Source organism: Papio anubis, chromosome 6 (genome assembly GCF_008728515.1).
Source record: "Papio anubis isolate 15944 chromosome 6, Panubis1.0, whole genome shotgun sequence".
NCBI lineage: Eukaryota > Metazoa > Chordata > Mammalia > Primates > Cercopithecidae > Papio > Papio anubis.
In genome coordinates, this window is record NC_044981.1 from 161,767,818 (window position 1) to 161,794,638 (window position 26,821).

At 40.6% G+C, this 26,821-nt stretch overlaps 1 protein-coding gene across 2 annotated transcripts; it reads right to left on the bottom strand.

Moving 5' to 3' along the window:
• Positions 1-1,617: 1,617 nt before the first annotated feature.
• On the bottom strand, positions 1,618-26,817 carry C6H6orf118 (chromosome 6 C6orf118 homolog). 2 transcript variants are annotated; one of them, XM_021938048.2, is made up of 11 exons: positions 26,739-26,817; positions 24,112-24,797; positions 22,802-22,924; positions 21,618-21,677; positions 20,168-20,292; positions 15,696-15,754; positions 12,158-12,339; positions 4,717-4,770; positions 4,558-4,613; positions 3,046-3,146; positions 1,618-1,834 (listed from the first exon to the last, which is right to left on the bottom strand). In XM_021938048.2, exons 1-11 carry the CDS (start codon positions 26,761-26,763, stop codon positions 1,815-1,817), a joined length of 1,491 nt encoding a protein of 496 aa, XP_021793740.2. In that variant the 5' UTR covers positions 26,764-26,817; the 3' UTR covers positions 1,618-1,814. The 2 variants fall into 2 exon arrangements, with proteins under 2 accessions (XP_021793740.2, XP_021793741.2); XM_021938049.2 differs by lacking the exons at positions 1,618-1,834; positions 4,558-4,613 and having other exon boundaries at positions 2,705-3,146.
• Between the last annotated feature and the right edge of the window lie 4 nt (positions 26,818-26,821).

Sequence of the window (26,821 nt, forward strand, 5' to 3'; positions counted from 1 at the left end):
GAGACAGACAGATTCCTCAACTTCCTTCCTCCTCGTCCTCATGGAAGGTCAGGGACCAAGGATTCTTTTAGGTTTTGAATAGTAATGGGCTTTTCTTACCTTGATTTCCTTGGCAGTAGAACTCCTTTGAAAACTCGGTAGCCTTCCAGTCTGTTTGCGAGCTGTTAGTTCCGTGTGTCCACAGCTCATTTAGTGAAGCTCTCAGATCTTTTTCTTTGCTTTCTCATTCTTATTTCTCATCTCTCACTCTTTTTTGTTTGTTTGTTTGTTTGAGACTGTGTCTCCTGGGCTGGAGTGCAGTGGTGCGATCTTGGCTCACTGCAACCTCCACCTCCCAGGTTCAAGCGATTCTCCTTGCCTCAACCTTGCAAGTAGCTGGGATTACAGGCACCTGCCACCACACTGAGCTAATTTTTTTTGTTTTTGTATTTTTAGTGGAGATGGGTTTTCACCATGTTGGCCAGACTAGTCTCAAAACTCCTGACCTTGTGATCCATCTGCTTTGGCCTCCCAAAGTGCTGGGATTACAGGCATGAGCCACTGCACTGGGCCCTCGTCTCTCATTTTTAAGTCAAAGATACCCTGCCTAGGCTGAAGAGCTTTGATGGAAAGGCCCCACCTGTAATCTACTCTTTCAGACATTTAATCAGATCACAAGTATTTAAAAATCTCAACCCTTAAATCTGTGGGCTAAAAGTAGTCAGTTTTTTTCACACTGAGAGATCCAAATTTCTGACTCTATTTTTTATTTCATTTTACAAATAAACTGATCTGTCTGTGTAAGCTCACCATCTTTCTTATAATGCATTATCACAACGAACCCATATTGACCCAAACAAGCTACATCGTCCTGCTTAAGTGCAAGAAGGGCTGGGCTATATTGGGAACCCACACACATACTCAGTGATCCACGCAGCTTGTTGTCAAATTACTTTGCTAAATGTCCTTATCAAATCACATGTCTTCCAGCAGTAGGTAAGAATTTGCCTATCTACATTCTTCATGCATTTGGCTTTATCAGACTTTCTTTTTTGCTGTTGTTTTTCTCACAGGTCTGTGCAACAAACTTTAAGCTCCCTAAGGATTAGAACCATGTCTTCTTAATCTCTATACATCCAACTACTGGCAATCTGAAATATACTTGAACGTTGATATAATGAATGTATATAAATAAATGGTAGGATTTCACATCCATTTTTAGAGGAAAATTTTATGAGTTCCCAGAATGCATACATCAAAGCACCTGTCATGAGACTTTGATCTTGACAAAGCTTTACTATAACCTTCCTCAGATCTCTTGGAAAACTGTGCTTTTGTGACTTTAGCCGGAATAATAGCCAATCCAAAAAAGGAATTTCCAGCCCCCTCACCTCCACTACAAATCCATTCCAAATTTAATGCCCAAAGTTCCTGTTAATATGGAATAACGCACCCCTTTTGCCCAAAGTCCTGTTAATATGGAATAACGCACCCCTTTTGCCCAAAGTCCTGTTCATATGGAATAAGGCACCCCTTTTGCCTCCATATCCAGCTCTTTTCTTTCAAACGAGACTCCGTGAACCTCTTGGGTATACGGTTCTCTCCTGTTTGTCAAGCTAATAAATTCAGCACTGTTTGTTTGATTTTAGTTCCGGTGGTCTTTATGTCACTGTTTGGCAATGCATACATTCATTTTCCTATATCTCTCCTGGTCATATATGTAAATGATGCAGGATGATTTGGTGATAAGAGTTTAGTAACTGGGTCAGCCAAACCTGGATTCAGATCCCAGCTCCATCGTTTACAAGGTAGTTGAAGTAAATCAGTTCAGCACTTCATATTTCAGTTCTCTCCCCTGTGTAACGAGAGAGATGGTACCCAGTGGACATGAATAACCAAAAGAAAGCAACTGGAACACAGAGAACTCAATGTATGCTAATAAAGTCCAGTTGATTTCCATATATGGGAAACATTTTCAGTAGCTGCCACAATTTTACTTCTAAAAGCAGAGTGAGGGGAGAAAGAACTAATGGATCTTAAAAAGAATCTGAGGAGCACACCTCCCTGACAGTGACTTCCTGATCTGTAGAAAGCCAGTTTCTCTCTCTTTCTCTTTCTCCTCTCTCTCACCTCAAGCTCTACTATTCCAAATTAGAATCAAATCCCTCATATGTGTACTTTACCACTTACATTTGATCTTCAAAATCACCCTATAGGCAGGGCGTGGTGGCTCACCCCTATAAACCCAGCACTTTGGGAGGCTAAGGTGGGAGGGTCACTTGAGGTCAGGAGTTCAAGACCAGCCTGGCCAACATGGTGAAACCCTGTCTCTACTAAACATACAAAAATTATCCAGGTGTGGTGGCACACACCTGTGATCCCAGCTACTCAGAAGGCTGAGTGAGGCAGGAGAACTGCTTGAACCAAGGAAGTAGAGGTTGCAATGAGCCGAGATCGTGCTGCTGCACTCCAGCCTGGGCGACAAAGACTGTCTCAAGAAACAAAAAATCACCCAAAGAATTCAAGCTTGCGTTTACTCTAGATTTTTAGACTAGTTCATAGGCAAAGTGGGAATAAATAAAAATCCCAAGTCACAACGTTGTCATCAGGATCACCATCAACCAAGATAGATGCAGTACAAAACACAATGCTAGTATAACGTTTCTGGAGCACTGTATCATTTCCAATCAGTAAAGATTATTTAATTAAAGGGATATTAATTAAATCACTATCAAATTTTATTAAATGCATACATATAAACTTGAGTTGGCAAATAAACAAATTTGAGCTGTATTCAAGCAGTGCTGAATTCCTCATTCTTAGCAAATAATCAAAAGTATTTTCCACAGTAGAACATTATTAAATGAAAGTAAAACATACATTAAGAACCAGTATTGCTGTAAATATGTATGCAACAGTAGAAACTAATCATGTGTATGCATGTGTGTATTTCAGTATCCTGAGTAAGATACATATACCACATTAATTTTATCAGAGATTAAAGCTGATGAAATGAAATGTATCTTTATGAATGTATATACATCTGCAAATATCCATGCTACATACATGGAAGTAAAGAATTTTCATTGGCCATTTGTTCAGTTGCTTGAGCGTTATCTTCTGTGTCCTCTGATTTTACAAATTCCTTGATAAATTTCCAAAGGCCCCTTAAAATACATAAGAAATGAATACCATAGGTTAGGGGAAAATACATTAAGCATGAAAGAAAATTTCAAAGTAAGCATCTATTCTAGACACACTTACACAAAAATAGACAAGATGAGACTTTGTAATAATTTACTTAAAAACAGATATTTTGAGGGAGTTTTGGCCTTGAATGTAACAGATTCTCTAAATAGATGTTTTCCCCTGTTGCATATAGTGTGGCATGGGAAGTAGGTGTACCATGAACATAATGATATGCTCTAGTCCATTCACTCTCATTGCAAGGCCATGGGACGTGCTTCCCCAGTTTTGTATTTGTAACTCTATTCCCTCTTTTTAAGAACACCCAACATGATATATGGAACCACAAAACCTAGATCCATCTGTATGGCTCACTTAGCACTCTATCCAATCCCTTTCTTCCATGGCTTTTTCTGCCCCATAAGCTGGAGAGTGGGGTGCCCTATGTTCTGGCCTCTCTTACAGCAGAGACTAGCCTTGGCCCATGGTGCTGGCCAATGAGATGTGGGTGGAAGCATCTGTAAAGAACTGTCCTTCCTGAATAAAATGGAAAGCCTCAAAATGAGAAGCTCTTTGCCGTCTGTCATTCACCTTTCCCTTTCTTAATCCATGGAAAGCAGACCCAATTAATGCCTGAAGACAGCCATATTGAGACTCTGAAGAGGCAGCAGCCACACTCAAAGGAAAGCGGGGAAGAAAGCTGAGGAGCCCTAGTTCCTTAATTATGTCATTGAGCCCAAGCTACCTACACCTAAAAGTCTTTTTCCTGTTGATACAAATCAGGAAAAAGACTTTTAGGTGTAGGTAGCTTGGGCTCAATGACATAATTTCCCTATTTAAATCATCATATGGTTTTCCATTGCTCTTAATAATACCAAATTCTGAGATTCAAACTATAGTACCAACTCAAAGAAAAATAACTGTGTGAAGTATAAGCTTATAATGTAAATAATAATAAATTTATATCAATATTATACATTTAGTTATAAACAAATGATATAAATCAGCCACTTACTTTTTAAACTAGAATTTTCAGAGCAATATTCACATAGGGGTTTTCAAAGATTTAACATCACTAAAAGCCATATGATTGGAGAAAATAAAGCCATGCCTTCCCACGTTCCTGATTCCTGCCGAGGTGAATTCGCCCTCACCTCCAGCTTTATCCAATACATTCATTTATATATGACTAAATAAAGTGTACAGATTGAGGTCTAAATCTTAGACTGAGCATTCCAAAGCACAGAAAAGGATGTAACATGTGTATTTAATGTAAGCATTCATGAGTGTAAACCCTTCAAAGGCCTGTCTAGTCTAATCTAGTTTTGAATAACTGATCGTGAGAACAGCATGATACTGCTCTAGCTGTTTTATCATGATGTCAATACTTACTCCTGCCCCTCTTCACTGATCTTTCCTATGATCTGCTTCACATGGTTTTCAGTAACCTACAAAGAATTACAATCAGTTGGTCATGCTTATTACACAGGACAAGCAGGCACTAAAGGAAATATTTTTATGATAAACATTGATTCACACAAAAAAGCTTACTTTTATTTTCTTCTTTAAAATCATATTTTCTGTTTCCAATTGTATAGCTTCATGCTGGAAGACAGGTTGTTTTAAAAGCAATATACTTGGTTAAAAATATTTGTTAACTATTTTTCTCTATTTAACAAGATTATGTGAATGATATTATAATTTCAAGAGTACTCAATAGCACACTACTTAAAAACAGATTAAGAAACAAAGCATAAAATGAAGGACAATTAATGAGAAGGAAAGATCTTGGTCCTCTGGGTAACAAACTAGGAGAGGAGGAAATTGGTGTTTCAAAATATCAGAAAATTTTAGAGAAATTCCAGAAGTGAAGAGCTCTTCACTTTTCAGAACTAATGATAGAATTTGTTAAGGGGGCTGGAAAAATATAAAAATACAAATATCAATAAATCACACACATATCAGCAATAACTGATTATAAACTGTAAGGGGAATTTTTTAAATTATCAGTTTTAATAGTAATACCTCCCATAAACTCATAAGAACAAACATAACATAATTATCTTGCACTGTTATAAAAATAAATTAAATAAGTATAAAATAATCCCAAATAAGAGTATTAATATTGTAAAGCTGTCACTGTCAATATAAATATCCAAATGCATTTATAAATTCATTGTAAGCACAATCAAAATACCAAAAGTATTATTATCAGAACTTCAAAAATTAGTCAATAGTGTTAATGAGAATATTCAGGATAATTGTGAACAAAATAATGATGAGCAGAGGGTATAAAGACTTGCTCTTTCAGGTATTAGATATGTTGAAAAGTATTAGCAAGTGTAATAGCTAGGCTGAATGGGGTATCATTAAGAACCAAGGCTGAGTTTTAATACTAAGTCTACTGCTTGCTAACCGTGACCTCAATCAGGTTACTTAACATATTTGTGCCTCATTTCTGTACTTCAAAAAGAGGATTAATAATAGCAGCCACCTGTTAGGGTTGCTGCAAATTAAAGAAACTATATTTTTTAATGTTCATAAAAGTGTCTGATACATTGTAAATCCTCAATATATTCAGCTCTTTTTTTTTACCTGGTTGGAAATGGTCTATTTCAAATCTAGAACCAGATACCAATTACATGACAGAATAACAATAGCAACTCTATTGTATTTTCCAGTATTTGAATTAAGCAGCCAAATATATATGAGAAGTAATTAAAGTAATATAAATTAGTGATATGGAATCTTCATAGGGAGTTTTCTATTTCTTAGATTTGATTTATCTAAAGAGGTTTTAATTATGAAAGAATAGTCTACATGATTCTGACATATCATGCTTCAATATTTAAATTTAGAACCCATTACTGTTTAAATATGCAATTATAAATTGATGCTTGTTCTGAGAACATTTATTTTCTGAAAGAAATAAAGGAGAGCAAACTGTAAACAAAAAAACACAGAAGAAAATCTGCAGGGAGGGGCCAAGATGCCGACTAGAAGCAGCTGCTGTCAGCAGCTCCCACAGACAGGAATGAAAATGGCAAGTGAATCCTACCTCTTTAGCTGAAGTATCCAGGTTCTCTCATTGGGACTGACTAGCTGGTTGGCACGACCCACAGAGAGCAAGAAAAAGCAGGGTGAAGGGGTGGCCCACCTGGGAGCCGCAAGGGGACCTTCCACTCCCAGACAAGGGAGGCGGTGAGTGATGGTGTTACCCTGCCCGGGGAACCATGCTTTTTTCACAGGTCTGTGCAACTTGCAGATCAGAAGATCCCTTCATGAGCCCACACCATCAGGGTCTTGGGTCCCAAGCAGGGGCTTACAGACAGAATGTCTGCTGGCTCTAAAGAGTCTAGTCAGTCTGGATAAGGGGGATTCCCCCAAGCGCAGTGCACCTGCTCCACTAAGTAGCAGCCAGAGTGCTTCATTAAGCACTCCTGACTGGGTGAGACCTCCTAACAGGGATTGCTAGACACCTTATACAAAAGCGTTTCTGTTGTAATCAGGTTGGAGCCCCTCTGGGACAAAGCTCCCAGAGGAAGGAGTCAGCAGCAATCTTTGCTGTTCCGCAGCCTCCATTTCTGACACCTCCAGGTGCTAGAGGGACCAAAGTGAATAGAGTCTGAAGTGGACCCCCAGCAAACTGCAGCAACCCTATAGAAGAGGGGCCTGTGAAAAAAGCAAACAAACAGAAAGCAACAATAACAAAATCAACAAATGAGACTTCACCAAAACCCCATCCAAAGGTCAGCAGCCTCAAAGATCAAAGGTAGATAAGTACATGAAGATGAGAAAGAATTAATGCAAAATCCCTGAAAACTCAAAAAACCAGAGTGCCTCTTCTCCTCCAAATGATCTCAACACCTCTCCAGCAAGGGCATAGAACTAGGCTGAGGCTGAGATGGATAAAATGACAGAAGTAGAGTTCAGATGGTGGGTAATAACAAAATTCACTGAGCTAAAGGAGTATGTTCTAATCCAATGCAAAGAAACTAAGAACCATGATAAAACATTATAGGAGCCGTTATCCAGAATACCCAGTTTAGAGAGAAACATAAATGACCTGATGGAGTCGAAAAACACAACTCAAGAACTTCACAATGCAACCACCAGTATCAATAGCCACATAGACCAAGTGGAGGAAATAATCTCAGAGCTTGAAGAATATCTTGCTGAAAAAAGGCAGGCAGACAAGATTAAAGAAAAAAGAATGAAAGGAATAAAAAAAAAACCTCTGAGAACTATGGGATTATGTAAAATTGCTGAAACTACCACTGAGTGGGGTACTTGAAAGAGAGGGGGAGAATAAAACCAAGTTTGAAAACATACTTAAGTATTTCATCCAGGAGAACTTCCCCAACCTAGCAAGACAGGCCAACATTCAAATACAGGAAATCCAGAGAACTGCAGTCAAATACTCCATGAGAAGATTAACCCCAATATACATAATCATCAGATTCTCCAAGGTTGAAATGAAGGAAAAAAATGTTAAGGATAGCCAGAGAAAAGCACCAGGTCACCTACAAAGGGAAACCCATCAGACTAACAGCATGCCTCTCAGTGGAAACCTTACAAGCCAGAAGAAATTGAGGGTCAATACTTAACCACATGGCACTTACTGTAAAATCAATCACATAATTGGAAGTAAAACACTCCTCACCAAATGCAAAAGAACTGAAATCATAACAAACAGTCTCCCAGACCACATGCAATCAAATTAGAACTCAAGATTAAGAAACTCACTCAAAACCACACAACTACATGGAAATTGATCAACCTGCTCCCGAATGACTTCTGGGTAAATAAAAAAATTAAGGCAGAAATCAAGAAGCTCTTTGAAACTAATAAGAACAGACAACATACCAGAATCTCTGAGATGCAGCTAAAGCAGTGTTAAGAGGGAAATTTATAGCACTAATTGCCCACATCAGAAAGCTAGAAAGATCTCAAATCAATACATAACATCACAACTAAAAGAACTAGAGAACCAAGTGCAAACAAACCCCAAAGCAAGCAGAAGACAAATAACCAAGATCAGGGCAGAACCAAAGGACATAGAGACATGAAAAACCCTTCAAAAAATCAGTGAATCTAGGAGATAGTGTTTTGAAAAACTTAATAAAATAAATAGACCACTAGCTAGATTAACACAGAAGAAAAGAGAGAAGAATCAAATAGACAAAATAAAAAATGATAAAGGGAATATCACCACTGACCCCCACAGAAATACAACCATCAGAGAATACTAAAACACCTGTATGCAAATAAACTAGAAAATCTAGATTAAATGGATAAATTTCTGGACACATGTACCCTCCCAAGACTGAACCAGGAAGAAGTTGAATCCCTGAATAGACTAATAATGAGTTCTGAAATTGAAGCAGTAATAAATAGTTCACAAATTAAAAAAAAAAAAAAAAGCCCAGGACCAAATGGATTTACAGCTGAATTCTACCAGAGGTACAAAGAGGAACTGGCGCAATTTCTTCTGAAACACTTCCAAATAATTGAAAAGGAGGGACTCCTCCTTAACTCATTTTATGAGGCCCGCATCATCCTGATACCAAAACTGGAAAAGATACAACAAAAATGGAAAACTTCAGCCAATATCCCTGATGAACATCAATGCAAAAATCCTTGAAAAAATACTGAAAAACCGAATCCAGCAGCACATCTAAAAGCTTATTCATCACCATCAAGTTGGCTTCACCCCCAGGATGCAAGGCTGGTTCAACATACACAAATCAGTAAAATTTATCACATAAATAGAACTAAAGACAAAAACCACATGATTATCTGAATAGACACAGAAAAGGTCTTCTATAAAATTCAACATCCCTGCATGTTTAAAACTCTCAAAAAACTAGGTATTGATGAACACATCTCAAAATAGTAAGAGCCATTTATGACAAACCCACATCCAATATCATACTGACTGGGCAAAAGCTGGAAGCATTCCCCTTTAAAACCGGCATACACAAGATAAGAATGCCCTCGCTCACCACTCCTATTCAACATGCTATTGGGAGTTCTAGCCAGGGCAATCAGGCAAGACAAAGAAATAAAGGGCATTGAAACAGGAAGAGAGGAAGTCGAATTGTCTCTGCAGATGACATAATTCTCTATCTAGAAAATCCCATCATCTCAGCGCCAATGCTTCTTATGCTGATAAGCAACTTCAGCAAAGTCTCAGGATACAAAATCAATATGCAAAAATTGCAAGCATTCCTGTAAACCAACAACAGACAAGCAGAGAGCCCAATTTTGCATGAACTCCCATTCACAATTGCCATAAAGAGAACAAAATATCTAGGAATATAGCCAACAAGAGAAGTGAAGTCCCTCTTTAAGGAGAACTACAAACCACTACTCAAGGAAATCAGAGAGGACACAAACAAATGGAAAAACACTCCATGTTCATGGATAGGAAGAATGAATATCATGAAAATGGCAATACTTCCCAAAGTAGTTTATACATTCAATGCTATTCCCATTAAACTATCATTGACATTCTTCACATTATTAGAAAAAAAACTATTTTAAATTTCATATGGAAACAAAAAAGATCCCCTATAGCCAACACAACACTAAGCAAAAAGAGGAAAGCTGGAGGCATCATGCTGCCTGACTTCAAACTATACTACAAGGCTACAGTGACCTAAACAGCATGGTACTGGTACAAAAAACAGACATATAGACCAATGGAACAGAATAGAGAACTCAGAAATAAGACTGCACACCTACAATCATCTGATCTTTGACAAACCTGACAAAAACAAGCAATGGGGAAAGGATTCCCTATTTAATAAATGGTGCTGGGAGAACTAGCCAGCCATATGCAGAAAATTGAAACTGGACCCCTCCCTTACACCTATACAAAAAATAACTCAAGATAGGTTAAACACTTAAATGTAAAACCCAAAACTATAAAACCCTAGAAGAAAATCTAAGCAATACAATTCAGGATACAGGCATGGGCAAAGATTTCATGATGAAAACATCAAAAGCAATTGCAACAAAAGCAAAAATTGATGATGGTATCTAATTAAACTAAAGAGTTCTGCACAGCAAAAGAAACTATCATCAGAGCAAACAGACAACCTACAGAATGGGAGAAAATTTTTGCCATCTATTTATCTGGCAAATGTCTAATATTCACAATCTACAAGGAACTTAAATAAATTTACAAGAAAAAACAAACAACCCCATTAAAAAGCGGGCAAAGGACATGAACAGACACTTCTCAAAAGAAGACATACATGTGGCCAACAAGCATATAAAAAAAGCTCAACATCACTGATCATCAGAGAAATGCAAATCAAAACCACAATGAGATACCATCTCACCCCAGTCAGAATGGCAATTATTAAAAAGTCAAGAAACAGCAGATGCTGGCAAAGTTGTGGAGAAACAGGAATGCTTTTACACTGTTGGTTGGAACGTAAATTAATTCAACGATTGTGGAAGACAGTGTGGCAATTCCTCAAAGATTTAGAACTCAAAATACCATTTGACCCAGCAAACCCAAATCTCTTTTGTATATAGCCAAAGGAATGTAAATCATTCTATTATAAAGATGCATGCACATATATGTTCATTGCAGAACGATTCACAATAGCAAAGACATGGAATGAACCCAAATGCCCACCAATGATAAACTAGATTTTTAAAATGTGGTACATATACACCATGGAATGCTATGCAGCCATAAAAAGGAATGAGAGCATGTCCTTTGCAGGGACATGGATGGAACTGGAAGCCATTATCCTCAGTTAACTAATGCAGGAACAGAAAACCAAACACCACATGTTCTCACTTATAAGTGGGAACTGAACAATGAGAACACATGGACACAGGGAGGGGAACAACACATACTGGGGGCTGTCAGGGGGGTGAAGGGAGGTAAAACATCAGGAAAAACAGCTAATGCATGTTGGGCTTAATCCCTAGGTGATGGGATGATAGGTGCAGCAAATCACCATGGCATACATTTACCTGTGTAACAAATCTGTACATATGCACATGTACCCTGTTACTTAAAATAGAAAAAAATAAAAAATAAATAAATGTAAAAACTTCACCTGTTAAAATAAGGCTAGAATCAGTACAATTATTTCATCCATTAATATTTCATTCTTATAACAGTGAACCATAGCATTTCCTCTATATTTAAATAATTTCTTCTAAAACAGGGGTCAACAAACTAATCCAGTCTGCACCTGTTTCTGTAAATAAAGTTTTGTTGGCACACAGCCATGTCTCCCCTCCCAAAAAAAAATAAAAAAGAAAGAAAGAGAAAAAGAAAAAAGAACATCTGACCATATCATTGTAAAACAGAAAGAGATAATTTTTTCATAAAAAAAGGTTGAACCACCAACACCTTTCTATATGATCTATAATTCTGCTAAAAAGAATAAAAGTAGTGCTGGAAAAATATGCTTACCTATAGAACCACAATTTAAAAAATCATGTATTTCTTACATACTCTATAACTGGAGGTTACATTGAGTTATATTCTGTACAATTTAAAATTATGTTTTTAAATTTTTTAACTTTTATGGATTTAGGGGTACGAGTGCAGTTGTATTACATGGATATATATGTAATGGTGGGCTTTAGTGTACCACCACCCAAATAGAGTACAGTGTACCCAGTAGGTAGTATTTCATCCCTCATCCCCCCTCCACACTCCCACATTCTGGAGTCTTCAGTGGCTATTATTCCACTCTATATGTCCATGTTACTCAAAAAATTAGGTTTTGGCTGTTAACAGAAATCAATAGAATTTTTATCACTTTCCCTTTTTCTTATTTTAGATAGATCTCTTAATTATTATGATTATTTGCTATAAACATTTTGAAATAAAAAGTATATTTGGACCAAATTTTATGATTTTGTTACCCTATGACCAAATCACATGACTTCAAGTGTTTGCCGAGGTCTTTAGGCAAAAGAATAATGCAAATATTTAAATAAATACGTTGCATACCTCTATGCTTTTAATCCTATTCTCAGTGATATCTGAAATTCCAGTATGAACCAAAGTTGTTTTAATTTCTTTTTCCAGAGCTTGAATCTCATCCCACTTACTGAGTATTTCACACCTCTTCTTTTCAACCTTCTCGATAAGGGTAAGTTGGTTCTCATCAATTATATGTTTCTCAGATGATTCTGGAAATATTTTTAAAAACAAAATATTACTGTGTTTAATATCTCATTATTAATAGCATTATGTATTATTAACAATATTATGTATGCTATAGTATATATAACTATAAAATATAATTCAAACTCGAAGCATGTCAATAAAAATAATCTGACCCAAGAATGAGGGTATTCCTCCTTTAATTCATTCCTCTAATCAGTACATATTTGTTGAACACATTTTTGTGCAGACACTGGGTTAAGTAGAAAGGTTCAATGGTGAATTAGCCTTTTCCAGAGTGTGTGATTAAGCAGTGCAGACCAACAAGAAACAACAAGAGAGTGACGGTGGCAGAGTAGAAGGTGCAATTACGGTAAGACAAAGGCAAGAACATCAGACACAGCATGAGGAAGGCTCAAGGATGACTTTGCCAGAGAAGTGTGATTAGGTTGAAACACAAAGGATAAAGAGAAGTTAGACAAACAGAAGGGTTTTGGGAGAGAGCAGAAGACAGAATTTAGACATTGAGGGACGATGCTAGGAGGGAAACGGGGGGCAGTTCTGAGAAGACTTGTGACCTATATTAAGAAATCAGTCAAAGCTGTTGAGAGCTTTTAATATGGGGAGAGACACAATCAGATAATGATCACTGTCTCCAGTGAAATTGTGTCCTGAAAGTGGATCAGACAGCACAAGACTACACTCAGAGAGACCCGTTGGGAAGCTATGGCAATCATTCACACAGGTTGATCGGGTCAGGATATGTATTAGTCTGTTTCACGCCACAGATAAAGACATACGAGAGACTGGGCAATGTACAAACAAAAGAGGTTTAATTGGACTTACAGTTCCACGTGGCTGGGGAAGCCTCACAATCACGGCAGAAGGCAAGGAGGAGGAAGTTCCGTCTTACATGGATGGCAGCAGCCGAAGACAGAACACGGAAGATGCAAAAGGGGAAACCCCTAATAAAATCATCAGCTCTCGTGAAACTTATTCACTAGCATGAGAACAGTATGGGGGAAACTGTCCCCATGATTCAATTATCTCCCACCAGGTCCCTCCCATAACACATAGGAATTATGGGAGCCACATTCAAGATGAGATTTGGGTGGGGACACAGAGCCGAAGCATGTCAGAATAGCACTCCCAACATGAAGAGAAGTGAAAAAAATAAAAAAATAAAAAAAACTATTTAGGAAATAGAAAAAGAAAATAGACCTTAGTAATTGACTAGATCTGGCAATGTAGAGAAGAAGGCAATGTCAAAAATAAGCCCTAGGTTTTAGCTCAGTTGTAGCTAGAAAGACAACAATGAGTTCGATGAAGCATGGAGGAAAGAAAGAACTTGGTTTCAATCCCAACTTGGCCACTTATTTCAAGCTGTGTTGGAAGAGGTTGAGGGGTAGGAGACTGAAAGTTGCCTGGCACATGTTTTATGACTTTCATCTCCATGCGTTTGGTGATACCATCGATTGAAATAGCCAGGGAGATGCCCATTTAGAGAAGGAGATGATGAGTTTAATCTTGGACATGTTGAAATACCTATGGGACACTCAAGAGGCCATGTCTAATAGGCACTTGGATATACAGATCTCAAGCAAAGAAAGATGGGTTTTTAGCAGGTAAAATAGATTTGGAATTAAAAAAATAAAAAACCTCTTCCAAAGAGATGCTGGACTCCAAAGAATATCAACATTTAAGGAGTACAGAAAGGAAATGGAGACATCAAGTGATCCACTGCTAAGGCCAATTTGTCATCAATCAGCACAGTTATATACTAATTAGAGTGGTGAGACTTCATTTTTTGAGAAAAAAACAATTACTACTTTTCAATGGGAACAAAACAGTTAGAAATATTAATAATCCTTCCTTGTAGATAGTAAACAAGAAGGAAGTCACTGCCATCATTCTACTTTGCCAAATATGGAAGAAGGAGAAACTTTGACATTAAATTTTGAAATGTGGGGGAATTAAGTAGACACATGATGAGCTAGCTGAGGGGCTAGAAATGGTCATAGTTAAGCTTCTACACAAACTGAAAGAAAATACAAAATAAAGTATGTGTTCTCCACCTTAACCTAAGCTGAAGGTTTCAGCCCAAAACCATCAGCTGAGTTCAAAGAGGCAAAAAGGAGTGTCAAGTCAAGGGAGTGACCTCTGTCCTCACCTCTTTTCTACCCTCAAGACATAACTATAGGGAAAGACTGAGGTATGAAAATGGGGACATTCCACAGCAAATGTGTGCGATTGGAGGAACAGGCTCCTGCGATAGAACGCTTTGGGAAAAGAATGAAGCAGGAAGAACCAGGGGCACAAGGTTTGTTTCATCGCAGTGAAAGAGTGATGGGAACAGTGGGCTAGGATCACACATAAAGAAAGATTACTAGAGTTCTAGAAAGTTAGTCACTGCATTTTATTTTTATTAATCTTTGTCTTTTTTTTTATTAGTGGCTAGCAGTAAAGTCCTTAAGTGTCTGCCTTTGTGTTTTTTTGTTTTGTTTTTTAAATCGTGGGCCTGTTTTAAGAGAAAGCAAGGAAACAGAAAACACCAAGCCTGGGTCTTATTTCACGTCTGTGAGAGAAACCCTACAAAGAACAGACAACATGGTGGAAGAAGGAGCGAAGCAGGTGACCTCTGAGCACTGAGAAGGGACGGAAGGAGAAGCAGAGTCAACCTGGGACAGAGAAGAGGCAGGACAAGGGGATGTAAATTAGGTGACAAGAAACCTGTGCAAAGACATCCAGCAGGATTAACAGCACCCGTGCTACTCATAGGTAGAAAACAGGAAACAGGCAGAAGAGGGGAAAAGGTGGTAAAAGCACTCTGACAAGGATCTTTGAGGCCAAGCTCTACTAAGAACTTAAAACAGGATAGGCCTGTGAGCATATCCTACCAGACGATGAGAAAGAATATCTAAAAACAGAGTATGAGTGAGTGTTTAACAAACTCAGGGGGAAAATGGCATTTCATTTAACAGTTGGAAAACAGTCAAGGTTAATGAGCAAGATACTTAAACTTATTTTTATCATTTAATTGAGTTCTTAATTGTATACATTCAAAATAATGTTATTATCTATTTCATAAAATGTTAATATCTATTTCATAAAATATTCATAAAATGTAATTAATTTCCCATGAAACGCATATTCTTCCTCACAAGTAATAATAAAAAGATGAAGAACAAACGGGCAGTGACCACCACGTGCCAGGCCCTATGATCTTGGGTGATGTGGGTGAACACGTTGAATTCTCACAGCAAAACTCAGAGGGAGCATCAGCATCTCCCGTGTTGACAGACAGGCAGCCAAGGCTGCAGCAGCTGAAATAATGAAGGTCACAGCAAAGCACCCACCAAGAGGACATCACACAGATACCTGCCTGATCGTTGCTTCGCAGACTGCAGCAATGCCAGCTCCATCTCCAGTTCACTTCTGAGTCTATGATGTGTGGATAAACAATAGGGAAATATTAGATCCTCATTATATCTTTTTTCTTTTGTCTATGTTACACCACAAGTCTCTTATAGTTGAGAAATTAAAATAGACCTGCTTACTTTCTAACACAACAGATACTCTGAAGATATTTATTAAATGACAGCCTAAATCAGTCAAGTTAAACAAACAAAATAATACTTTCTTACCAAGATTGCATAAGCCTTTAAAGAGTTAGTTAATTTAAAATAAATGATTTCCTATAGAGTTTATTGATACTTTTTGTTAATGGAATTGCTAAGAAGGAAGAATGCAAAAAAAAAATTTTTTTAAACTAAAAAACAAAAAAAAAAGTAGCATTTTATACTCAAAGTCAAACAACATGTCAAGGACTATGGAAAGACCTTCCTGATGCTGAAATACACTGCATATTTCCTGTGTATTTTTATTCTGTGCAAAAGATACAATTTACAAATTTCACTATGTTTGAATTAAAAATAAAATACAAGACAAGAGGCTGGGCATGGTGGCCCATGCCTGTAATCCCAGCAGTTTGGGAAGCCAAGGCAGGCAGATCACGAGCTCGGGAGATTGAGACCATCCTGGTTAACATGGTGAAATCCTGTCTCCACTAAAAGTACAAAAAATTAGCTGGGTGTGGTAGTGAGGGCCTGTAGTCCCAGCTACTTGGGACGCTGAGGCAGGAGAATGGTGTGAATCCGGGAGGTGGAGGTTGCAGTGAGCCGAGATTGGGCCACTGCACTCCAGCCTGGGTGACAGAGCAAGACTCCATCTCAAAAAAAAAAAAAAAGAAAAGGGGAAAAACCTCTTTGTTTCCTCTGCTTGGTTGAGAGTAACCTACATCAACTATCTTATGTTTTATAGACTCAAAGAGAAAACAAAAGGAGTCTAGCAGGTATTACATATATTGAGGACAACACTGTGATTTGATTTAAAACATCAACATGCAAATAATTTAATGTCAAATGTCTACTAAGGGCCTAAGAGTTTAAGATTTTTACACATATTAGTTCATTTCATCACAGATTAAGAGAGAAATCGGGTGGTTCTTATGACCCTCAATTTTAAGAAACCAGAGCCAGGCATGGTGACTCATGCCTGTAATCCCAGTACTTTGAAGGGCCAAAGCAGGTGGATCACTTGAGCCTAGGAATTGGAGACCAGCTTGGGCAACATGGTGAAACTCCATCTCTACTTAAAAAAAAAATACAAAAATTAGTCAGGTGTGGTGCCTGTGGTCCCAGCTACTTGGAAGGCTGAAGTGGGAGGATCCTTTGAGCCTGAGGGGTTGGAGCTGCGGTGAACCATGATCATGCCACTACACTCCAGCCTGGGCAACAGAGCAAGACCCTGTCGCAAAGAAAAAAAAAAAAAAGAAACTGGGGATTCCATGGATTAATAATAATGATGAAAGTCTTTTCACTATGTATAGTAAGAAAGTTTCATTTCCAGAAAATTTTTACATATTATAGTTTTAACTATCACTTAGGTTTGTGTTCTATTGCTTTGTTTTTCTTCTTCAGGGACTTTAATTATACGTGAATTGGACGGTCTTTGCTTATGTCTATTTCATCTATTTTTTCTGACTCTTTTTATTTCTGTATCTCATTTACATTCTTTTAAATATTTTTCCACTTTTTCCCAATGCCCCTTATTATATTTTCATTCAAAACTACTCTTCCTTGGGTATTTCAGAATTTAGTCTTGACCTGTGATATAATTCTGACTTTTTGAACTATTTTTCCCTCAGTTTTTATCTTGTTTTATTTCTTCTTTATTGTTGTTGATTTTTCTCCTTAGTTTTTCAATTTATGACTCAAGATTGTTTTCATATGCTGAAATGCTCTTTTGGGAACATCTAATTTAGCTTGGAGTGCTGTGCTACAGTTTTCTTCTTGTTCAACTTTATTATTATTATTCCTTGGTAAGGCAAGGATTTTCATCAGGTAAATCATTTGGATTCTCATTTTCTGTTCTTTTCTCATAGTAGTTTGTATAGACGAAGATTGTTTACACCTCTGCATTTTTGCAGGCTGGGCTAGTGATTTGGAGTAGTATGTGAGATTGCTAATTCAAATGGATACTTTTCCATCAGTGTAGCAAATTATGCTATTTTATTATTGATTTCACTTTTGTTTTGTTTTGTTTTGATTTCCTTTGATAGTCCTGGATACCTTGCTTGTTTAGAGGGAAAAAGGACAGTATGTGGAAGGGTTGTGTGCACCTTGATTTTCCTCTTTTTATGGGTTTTTACATTTTCCTCTCTTGCTCCCTTTTGCCTTCATTGGACATTTCTAAAGGATGCTGCTCCCTTTCCTTTAACCCCCTTCTCACATGTATTATTACCATTTCAAAGTTGTATTCTCACTTCTACCCTCTTCCAAGTAACCCCACCCCACCCCACCACACCCCTGCCATCATAGTCAATGCTGTCATCAGCCCAGCAGTACAGCTGTGTAGCTTTCTCACTTACATGGATTCTCTCCCTGGAAGTGGTTTTAGAACAATTTTAGACCTCCTTCTAGCTCCACTGTTCTCTCTTCCATGAACTTTTCCCAAAACCTCACTTGCTCTCACAAACAAAGCTTTGCAGCAGGAACATGGAAACTGGTTCACTGCCACTGAATGTTTTCTTTTCTATTTTCAGTCATTTTTAAACTTTGGATGCATTTGCAATGAAATCAGTTTTTTTTTTTTTTTTCTTTTTGGCCTTGGTGTTCACTTTGAACAGAAGTTTAATTTTCTCACTCCAGAAGCAGGGCTCAGTCACCATTGCTTGACACAGTTTTTTGTGCTTCTCCTCCTCCCAGTGCCTCAAAATGGTCAGTCCAGATATCTGCCTTAAACAACCACCTCCCAGTGATCACCCACTATGAGACAGCTAAATACAACCTACTTTCCTCAACCCACTGACCCCCACGCCCTGCATGAGCCATGAGAATATGCTGCAGTGACCCAGAAACCACTCTCCATCATAGTGTGTGTGACCCCACAGACCTCATACCTTCTTGCCCTAAACCCACTGATCAGAATTCCCCGTGGAAAACCTGCTAGGGTCACACTCTAGACCCGAACAAAAGCCTTGGTCCATCGGTCCTCACTCTCTCTCTTGCTCCCCTACCTGCTGATGGAGCGAGTGTGTTTCAGGCAGCTCCTCACTTCCTACCACCCCTGAGAAGCATGCTGCCCTCTTTTCTCTGGAATCTGTAAGTAACAAATCTGTTATTTAATGTGCTTTGTTCTGTGGCCTTCTCTGTGCCTCACCTGATGGACACACTTGAATGTCACCTTTTACTAGCCAGGGCTCTCCTAAAGACTGCTTATCTTGATAGGAATAACCTGGATACACACCAGACAACAGCCACGAGGGCTTCTGCCAGTGTAGTTGAGTTTCTTGTGAGAGGAATATCTGGTCACAGGTCAGACACTTGGGCATTAAGCCTGAAGGCTAGGATGAAGACACATCCCATGAAGAGTACCCTGAGAACATCCTCCACCAGCCCCCGAAGCCCCATCAGGGGAGGGCTAGAGTTCATAGCCACCCTTGTGAGAGAGACCTCAAGACCAAATTGGAGGCCAGGTGTGATAGCTCATGCCTGTAATCCCAGCACTTTGGGAGGCCAAGATAGGTAGATTACTTGAGGTCAGGAGTTCAAGACCAGACTGGCCAACATGGTGAAACCCCTTCTCAACTAAAAATACAAAAATTAGCCAGGTGTGGTGGTACACACCTTTAATCCCAGCTACTTGGGAGGCTTGAACCCCGGAGATGGAAGTTGCAATGAACTGAGATCACCCCACTGCACACCAGCCTGGGCGACAGAGCAAGGCTCCATTAAAAAAAAGAAAAAAATTGGAGCAACAAATACAACGGTTCTCTGTCTTCCAGTTACACTAGAAGGCAAATTTTGTTTTTTGGTTTTGTTGTTTCTTGTTTTGTGCTTTTGAAGATATTTTGGACGTTGCAGGTTTCCTTTAATCTTTTTCAAATCATACAAACAGTATGCCCTATCCAATTGTGATTTGACTCTGGAAAATGACACAGAGAGGTTATATTAGAAGAGTTTTGTAAGTTAAGAAACAATAACGGGATTCATATAAGGTGTCTTAGATCTGCAGCCCTCTCGCCTATCAGTCAGTCTTCAGGGGACCACCAAAAAAGACAGGAGATTCCTTCAGAAACCCAAACTCCCCCGATGGACACACCATACTTAGCAGAATGTCTTAGTCACATAGGTGATGGCCTGTAGGAGTGGCCAGATGACAGGAATGATATTAGCAAAAGTAGCATATTTTTAGCAAAGCAGAAATCAGTGTAACTGTAGGCTTGTCACATCAGTTTCAGATCTTGTTACAGGAGAATCTAAACATAGATCAGATCAGTCACTCATGCCTCACCTATCATTCTGCTCCAGGGCTGCTTTTGTGGCTCTCACAAGCATCCTCAGCTCTTCTTTGGCGAGATCCATGTCTGCTGTCTTCACTGGCTTCTGCCCCAGCGCCTTGAGTTGAGCCAGAAGAGCCTAGGCAGGACCAGGCACATGAGGTGAGACAAGCACACAGGGAGGGCGGGAGGACTCCCTTTTTTATTTGTCATTAATGCGTTTTCAAGGTGCCCTGGGTTAACATATACATTCTAGTGAAAACAGGTAAATTGGGAGGATTTAAGGGAGGGAGGACTGTTGGGGGAGGAATGGCCAATCAGTGAAGTTTCCGTTAAAATACCTTTTTCAGTATGTTCAGAGTTTATTTTTCTAAGAAATGGAAAGATGGTAGGGAATTTCCCTGTTAGCCTGTGTAGCGGGGAGGACATGCTGGATAAAGCCCTGGAGGCACATTGTCAGTGGCACCGCAATCGTTTCTTCTACATGAATGAGAAGTCATATGAATGCGCTTGCCATCCGCAGATGTAAAGCAGTGCTGTGCTCAAATGAGAAGCAACAGAGATCTCTGCCTCTTAGGGGAAGCGCTGTCAGGGTTACAGACACGGAAAGAGGCATCCAGGGCCCTGCTGGCCTGGGAATTTCTTCATGCTCACGTTTGACCGAGATAGGGACGTACGCCACTTTTTGACTCAATTTCAAAACGTAAGGAACAAGGTAGATTCCCCACTGGAGCCTTTGCTCATTCTTGTAAAGACAAAGGCTGCTTCCACGTTATGAAAAGGCTCAGCACAAAGAAAATGGTACTCACATCTTATTTTAAATGAAGAAGCAAACTAGAACTGATCTCCTTGCAATGCTGTCATTGTTTGCTCATATACAAAAGAAGCAACTATCTCTCCTAATTTATGAAATAAAATTAATCTTTAAAGTGTATTGAATTCAAAATACCAAAGTTATCTTAGCTACAGTGTTAGATGTTCTTAGGTTTTATAAGTGATTAAGTTATTCCGGCAGTATATTTTCTTATTTGACTAACCACGTGTTTAACCCAACCCTAGAGGGAACACCTGGCACACCGTCCCCCGTTAAACAAAGAGATCATGGGGTTTGAGTCAGCTTACAGCACACTAGCCATCACAACACATTCTCAGTGTTTTCGCCAGGATAATGACTCGACAATGGTTTTTGGAAACTACTGGCAGAGAACCATTTATATTCCCAATTTATACATAGTTATGTTGCTTGTTTGGGAGTATAAATAATGCTATGCCAATCTAAAGGAAATTTCTTTATCAATAATGTTATTAAGGCAGTATAAAGCTTATCTATAATAAAAAATATCACTATTCTAAATTATGGGGCACACATGGGGCTTCTTGGATTCAGAAAGGTTTCCACTGCTCGTGAAATACGAAGCTAGGAATAAGCAGGCTCTATTCAGGCTCTTCGCGATCGATCATCACCTCGTACTGTGTTGTGGGCTGGGACTCCAGGAGCGTTGCCATGTAGAGTTCATATTCATCCTGTACAGAAACAAACACAAAGTCCACTGGCCATGCCTGAGGAGGCCACAGTACAGGTGTTTCATGTGTATAAATAACATGGAAGTCAAGAATGTTCATTTAGATCATTTCAGAAAAACATAAAATGTTCCTACAATGCATTAAATGGTATACGTACTCACATGGATAAAATCACACCATCTTTGAAGCATATTTGAGCATTAAGTATTGATTACCTCAGAATATCATAAAATGCAATGGGATAAAATATCAAATATTGATCACTTCAGAATGTCACAAAACACCTTGACACAAATACAACAAATTGTCTCCTGCCATGCAGAAGCTCTGTGGATTCAGGTCCTACTGGCCTGCCAGGATGAGCTTCCCAGTGATGAGGCATCGCTGGAAAACAGGCCATCAGGTCTCCACTGTTAGGCAGTCCTTGTCATTAGGGCAATTAAAGAATTGCATGGTCTTTAAGCAACATAATCTCAACTTAGGTTCCATATGAAGGACATTGTCTCGTTTTTTTTGCAACCTCTGCCTCCGAGTTCAAGCGATTCTCCTACCTCAGCCTCTGAGTAGCTGGGATTACAGGCACATGCCACCATGCCCAGCTAATTTTTGTGTTTTTAGTAGAGATGGGGTTTCACCATGTTGGCCAGGCTGCTCTTGAACTCCTGACCTCAAGTGATCTGCCTGCATCAGCCTCTCAAAGTGCTGGCATTACAGGCATAAGTCACAGCACCCAAAAATCACTTTCATCATGAAATTACAACAAATCTATAATTCCATAAGGATTCATATAAAATTACACATGTAATGTTAAATTAATTATTCATTTATTTGAATTATAATAATTAAGTTATGTACAATTTATAAAAGGTTATGTGTAATTAGGAGGCTTTAGTGGGAAAACATGGGCTTAAGGAATGAGCTGACTGGGTGTTGATTCCACATGGCCCCTTTATAATTTACCTCCCTGCAGGCAGATTATCTCCAGTCTCTGTGAGTGATGGTCCCTGTCTGTAGAAAGGGGCCTGTGATACCTGGCAGAATTTCATTGAGGCTTGAGATCACTCATGGACACAGAACCTCATGCAAGCTTCTCAACTGTTATGCTGAAGATGGATGTTTCTTACCTTAACTTTTTTCAAGAGATCACCAAATATCAAAGAACTGTTACAAATATCTTCAAAGACTTTTCCAAAGACGTGCAGTCTGTTGAACTGTTGACGGCTGCAGGTGCAAATTTTCTGGAGCTCCTGGAGGAAAAACAGAGTCAGCCCATTTCAGCGTGGCTCCATTTTTCTTCCAGAACCGAATTTCTCAGGAGTCAGGGAGGACACAGCTGTCATCACCCTGGCGAGTGGGCGGGGCGGCACAGGGGGCTGGTCCCGGGGGTCCTGATCCCTCCCACCATTTGCTGGGCTTCTTTGTCTCCCTGGTCACCCAAGATTCTGGATTTTTAAAAAAATATTTTCTTATTTATTGACTCCCTTGCTCCCAGTACTCAAGGATTGACTCTCCGCCTCCACAGTCCCCCAAGGCCCTTTCTCCCTTCCAACCCCAAGGCCTGGCTGCTTCCTGGGCGCCTGCTATTTTCTTCTCTTTCGTGCATGGTCCCCATTTGGAGATGATGCCTCCAGTCAGCTGTTCTCCTCTGAGTCGGCAGCCCACCGTAGATCTTCCCCTCACACCAGCACTTTCTGTACACACGTGCTGCCTGGGCATACCTCAGGGCGTGACAGTGCCCATCAGCTCTCTCTCTGCTCTCACCGTTCTTCCACCGTCAGGCAGGCAAGCCCTCCTCTCTCAGACCCTCTGCTGACCTACAAACATCTGATTTACTGCTGCAGCCACATGGCCTCCAATGCGTCTGTGATGGGCCTCCCCCAGCTGACCAGTTCCCAGAAGGCGCCCTCCTTCATTTCACCCAAACTGTCCCCACTGAAAGTGCTAATGCTCTCCGCACCTGGTACAGTACTGCATTCTGCCTGGACGTCTCAGGGAGGCCTCAGAGGATGAACCTCAATTCACAGTCGTGGCTGTCTCTGACCCAGAGCACTGCACCCAGAGCACTGACCCGAGAGCACTGCGCAGAGAGCACTGCACCCAGAGCACTGCACCAAGTGCACTGACCCGAGAGCACTGCACGGAGAGCACTGACGCGAGAGCACTGCGCGGAGAGCACTGACCCGAGAGCACTGCACGGAGAGCACTGCGCGGAGAGCACTGACCCGAGAGCACTGCACGGAGAGCACTGACCCGAGAGCACTGCGTGGAGAGCACTGACCTGAGGGCACTGCACGAAGAACACTGACCCGAGAGCACCGCACGGACAGCACTGAGCCAAGAGCGCTGCACCGCGAGGTCTGCACTGGGAACGCTGCCCCGAGAGCTTTGCCCTGAGAGCTCTTTAACGGGAGCACCGCAGGGCCGCCCTCCTCACCTGCTGTAGCTTTTTTTCGTGGCCCACGGCCACCTTGCTCCCAGTGAAGTCATTCTTCAGGAGATCTTGCTTGGCGAGCACTTCTTTCTGGAAACGCAGGAACATCCTGTACCTGTCTGCGTTGGTGGCCCCCGCCAGGTAGGAGCTGACATAGTGGTGCCGGTCCCTAGTGCCTCTGGGCCCGGCTTCTTGGTACCGCAGCACCTTCACGTCGGGCAGCTGGAGTTCTTCCCTCCTGCGCCATCCAGGAGGGCCCCGTCCAGGAGGGCCTCCTTTCTTTTCTTCCTTCCCCTCTCGGAGAACCTCCACTGGAAAGAGATCCTCCTCCAAAGTGTGGGAAAGAGAGGCCTGGGGGTTCAGGTACCTGAACAGCGGGGTGTCCTGGGCCTCACTGGGGACCAGCGCCGTATGGATGGTGAAGTGGGCCAGGGCCTCCTTCATCCTCAGCACCTTCCCTGTGGGCAGCTCTCCCACCTCAGAGGAACGCTCCCCCTTGGGCCGGTGGGCATTGGGCCAGTGCTGTAAGACTGTCTCAGGAGGCCGGTAGAGCTTGTTGGGGTTCAGGTGTCCAGAGATGTAGAGGCAGACGTCCTCCCGGTGGTCTTTCTGAAGCCGATTCAGAAGTTTCTTCAGATTACACAGGGTCTTCACGCCTGGCGTCTCACAGTGCTTCCACTTCAGGTACACTGGTCAGAAAAGAAAAGGAGACTCTTAGGGATCGCTCTTAGTTCCACAGTGAGTCAGCTGGTGCACCGGCTGAGAGGCGTAGCCCCTGCCCAAAAGAGGGTCTACAGAGAAACAGACGAACAGAGTACATGACCCGGCCCTTAAAAGTCAAAGACACCCATGCCCGATCTAGTATGTTGGTGCAGATGAGAGGCCGGCAGACCCCCAGGCTGTACAAGCCAGCCCCAGAGCTCCGGGCCCTCAAAGCCAACAAGAAAAAGAATATCTTAATTTGGCAGAGTATTTCTCACAATATTAGCAAAGGCTCTGAAAGAAAAGTGTACAATCTTAATTATAATTCTTAATGACGATGCTTAAAGATGTCTTCTTTAATGTATTTTACATGCAGGGGAACACAGAAGGGTTTTGGCTAAAACCCTCAGTTAATGCTAAAACGTCTCAGGAGTCCCTGACTAAACCCCTCAGTGACCAGTGGCTCGCTCACCCCTTCGTGCACCATCCCCACAGAGCCAACCCCTAGGGCTGTTGACCCGCAGTTGCCTCCTCTGCAACATCAGAACCATCATCTCAAACAAAATGGTTGATTGACATGCAGATGGAATCACTTTTGGCAAAGAGGTGCATGGCCTAGAAGAGATACTCCGTAAATTCTACCCATTTTGGCTGCAGGTCTAGAGTGTAGGCAACATATTACTGAACACTACAGATAGAACAGGAGGAGCCCAGATTTGCCCCCTTTATTTGCTGTTTTCTAACCTAAGAAGAAGAATTTCTTTCTGGGATGCTGTGTACTGCGATGGCCAAAGGGCAGCAGGCCCATCCATACCCTTCTCAGAGAAATTTCCTCCGTCCATTGCGAAGCAAACCATCCTTCCCCGAGTCCATCGAGGCGGCTGAATGCTGGAGCCAATACTTTCAACAGAGGGCTGCTAGAGAATCGCCCCGTTGATCAGCTTAGTCCTTCAGAGCAACCACTTAAATGATTAACAGAACAAATTCTCCAAGACAGCGATCATTGCAGTTCATCAAAGGCATGAACACTTAAAGCTCTAAAAGGCACCTTGTACCAGCTCTATGGAAGATGGAAGAAGGAGGCAACTTCGTTGCTGTTGTGTTATCCTTTGTTTATTTTACTTCCAAGAAGGATTTGAAGCCACCAGCAAGTCAATCGACACAATCATTTTCCCACTTCAAATGCTTTTTCTTTTGATTGTAATAAGACCTGCTCCAGACAGAAGTGGAAACTTCTGTCCGCCATGTTCTTGTAAGATATGCCATGAATCCCCATCGTGGCAATAAATATTTTATTTTCCTATCTGAAAACATTATGTGTGTGTGTGTGTATCCTGCCATCTCTGCCTAAGAGAGAAAACAAACAATAAATGAAAGTTTTAAGAATTTATTGGAAAATATGACTCTTTTACAAATGATCTGAAAACAAATTTGCTGTCAGTAAAACCAAACCAACTTTTGAATGTGTGTTGAATAGGAACATGTAGTGATAGGTCTTTAGACTACATTTGGATTAATACATATTGCCAAAATGTAGTATTAAACATTTTTAAACAGAGGTTTTTTTATTTGTTTCTTTGGAAATGTATCCTTCCCCCCGCCCGCCACTGACCCCAGAATAGGACAATAGGTCTTTAATGTCAAAATTATTACAAATCAGGCTGGGTGCGGTGACTCACGCCTGTAATCCCAGCACTTTGGGAGGCCGAGGCGGGTGGATCACTTGAAATCAGGAGTTCGAGACCAGCCTGGCCAACCTGGCGAAACCTTGTCTCTACTAAAAATACAAAAATTAGGCATGGTGGTGTTGCCTGTAATCGCAGCTACTCGGAGGCTGAGGCACCAAAATCGCTTCAGAAGCCCATCCCTCCACAATTGAACATCAAGCAAATCTCACAAGCCAGCAAGAGCCACTCCAGGCCACTTACATTCAGGCTCCAGCTCCTCCGCCATGACTTCCCTTCAGCTGCCTGGGCTGGGCTGTCGCCGTGGAAACCACAAACATTCTAAG